We start from the raw sequence: 2,723 nt of genomic DNA, 5'->3' as shown, positions 1-2,723 counted from the left end.
AAATAAAGATCTATTATCCACTTTACACTAACTTGAGCGTCGGAGTGCCTTTGCAGGTACCCACCCTCGCCGTTCATCCTCTGCCGACGTATATCTCAGTTCACTCAAGAAGTCCACCGACCTTACCAGAGGACGAGCTATACCTCGGGATAATCAGGCAAGAACATTTGGCGCCCACCGTGGGGCCTAATAGTCTTGATATATCATTCAAAAAGGTTCCAAAACATCCTTGAAATACGTTCATGGCTGATGTTCCTCCCCCTACCTCATCCGAGCTTTTACGGATGGTGACCGAGCTTCAACAAGCAAATTAACAAATGGCGGAGGAAAATCAAAGAATGCAAGATCAAATTGCACAATTGGTTAATGCTCGGTTAGAGCATAACAATGATCATCATAACCGAGACGAAAATCATGAGCGTCAATCAATGCCAACCCATATTTTCGAAACACCTCAGCAGGAGGAGGAAGAGGCTCAACCAGACGCGGAGGACGAGGAGCGCGACAACTCCGCTGGCCCATTTACGGCCGACATAATGAATTTTCAACTCCCCAGACAGTTCACCCTACCGGCGACTTTAACCCCATATGATGGCTTAGGAGACCCGAAGCAACATATTAAAAAATTCCGATCTATTATGATCGTTAACGGTGCATCCGACCCTATTCTATGTCGTTGTTTTCCATCATTTTTAGACGGTCCTGTACTTGACTGGTTTTGCTCTTTGCCTGCAGATTCAATATCGCGTTTCCAGGAATTGGCCAGGCAATTCGAGCATCACTTTGCAGCATCAGCAATATACCTGCATGATTCAGACTATCTGACGACCATCAAACAAGGGCCACAAGAAAGCCTGAAAGATTATATTACTCGCTTTACAAAGGTCGCCATGAGAATCCCCGATCTTCATCCTGAAGTCCATCTCCACGCCATTAAAAGCGGTCTTTGTCCCGGCAAGTTCCAAGAGACAATTGCTGTAACTAAACCAAAAACCCTGGCAGAATTTCGCAAAAAAGCCAAGGGACAGATAGATGTTGAAGAACTTCGCCAAGCCCGAAAGACAGAAAAATCAGCTATCATCAAGGATGATGATAAACCTCGGGATAGCAAGAAACCCTTTAAACCTGTCCCCCGCTACGACTCGTACACCAAGTTCAACGCAAAAAGGGATGACATCATCAAAGAAATACTCAATTCCAAATTAATCAAGCCTCCTCGTAAGGCTGGAGCTTACCCAGAGTCCAAAACTGTCGATAAATCTAAATATTTCACTTTTCATCAGAAGTACAGGCATACAACCGATGAATGTGTGATTGCTAAAGATCTCCTCGAGCGCCTCGCAAGACAGGGCCACCTTGATAAGTTTATTACAGGGCATATGCAAAAGAACGTAACCTCGGCCTCCGAACCATCAGCAGCAACCCCATCATCAAAAGAAAAAGATAAAGCACCAGCCCAACCTCGAGGAATTATCAATTGTATTTCAGGAGGATATGCTGGGGGCGAAAATACAAGCTCAGCTCGAAAAAGAACTTATAGGGCCATGTTGGCAGTAACGGACGCCCCTAAGGTTCCACAGCCGAATCAACACTTCCCAGAAATGACTTTTCGTTCAACCGACTTTAATCACACCGATGCTAATTATGACGACCCGGTGGTAATTTCTGTTCAGTTGGGAGATTTAATAGTCCGCAAAGTACTCCTCGATCCTGGGAGCAGTGCTGATGTATTATTTTTTACCACTTTTGAAAAGATGAAGTTAAGTAGCAATATCTTGCAACCATACCATGGTGACTTGGTCGGATTTTCGGGAGAGCGAGTTCCTGTTCTGGGTTCCGTGTGGTTACAAACCACACTCGGTGAGAAACCATTATTTAAGACACAAGACATTCAATATCTTGTTGTCGACTGCTTTAGTCCATATAATTGGTGGACGAAATTGTGACCCTCTTTGTATTTGCATGAGATTTATTTAATGGCTATTGGCTATGTGTGGACACAACTCCGTTCAACTTAACCAGCAAGTGTACTGGGTCATCCAAGTAATACCTTACGTGAGTAAGGGTCGATCCCACAGAGATTGTTGGTATGAAGCAAGCTATGGTCACCTTGTAAATCCCAGTTAAGTGGACTCATAAAGTCAAATGTGATTAGATTGGATAAATAAAGATAAATAAAATAAAAAGGGATAGAAATACTTATGTAAATTAATAGTGGGAATTTCAGATAGGCGTATGGGGATGCTGTGTTCCTCTTGTATTTCTACTTTCTTATTACATTCATCCAATTCTTCTTACTCCTTTCCATGGCAAGCTGTATGTAGGGCATCACCGTCGTCAATCGCTACTTTTTATCCTCTCGGGAAAATGGTCCTATGCGCTGTCACTGCATGGCTAATCGTCTGGAGGCATCACCCTTGTCGATGGCTACATCCCATCCTCTCAGTGAAAATGGTCCAAATGCTCTGTCACAGCACGACTAATCATCTATCAGTTCTCAATCAGGTTGGAATAGAATCCCTTGATTCTTTTGCATCTGTCACTAACGCCCAGCCTTCAGGAGTTTGAAGCTCGTCACGGTCATTCAATACCGGAATCCTACTCGGAATACCACAGATAAGGTTAGACTTTCCGGATTTCCGGAATCCTACTCGGAATACCACAGACAAGGTTAGACTTTCCGGATTCCCATGAATGCGGCCATCTATCTAGCTTATACCACG

At 43.9% G+C, this 2,723-nt stretch overlaps 1 protein-coding gene across 1 annotated transcript; it reads left to right on the top strand.

Annotated features, from left to right (window-relative positions):
• Positions 1 to 317: 317 nt before the first annotated feature.
• Positions 318 to 1,946, top strand: LOC130957361 (uncharacterized). Its single transcript, XM_057884224.1, has one exon. It carries the CDS (start codon positions 318 to 320, stop codon positions 1,944 to 1,946), a length of 1,629 nt encoding a protein of 542 aa, XP_057740207.1.
• The last annotated feature ends 777 nt before the right edge of the window (positions 1,947 to 2,723 follow it).

The sequence above is a fragment of the Arachis stenosperma genome, chromosome 10, assembly GCF_014773155.1.
Source record: "Arachis stenosperma cultivar V10309 chromosome 10, arast.V10309.gnm1.PFL2, whole genome shotgun sequence".
Taxonomy (NCBI): Eukaryota; Viridiplantae; Streptophyta; class Magnoliopsida; order Fabales; family Fabaceae; genus Arachis; species Arachis stenosperma.
This window is presented reverse-complemented; position numbering and strand designations above follow the sequence as displayed.

Bases quoted from the DNA above. Each gene is read 5' to 3' on its own strand.
- LOC130957361 (XM_057884224.1), top strand. From the start codon at position 318: ATGGCGGAGGAAAATCAAAGAATGCAAGATCAAATTGCACAATTGGTT.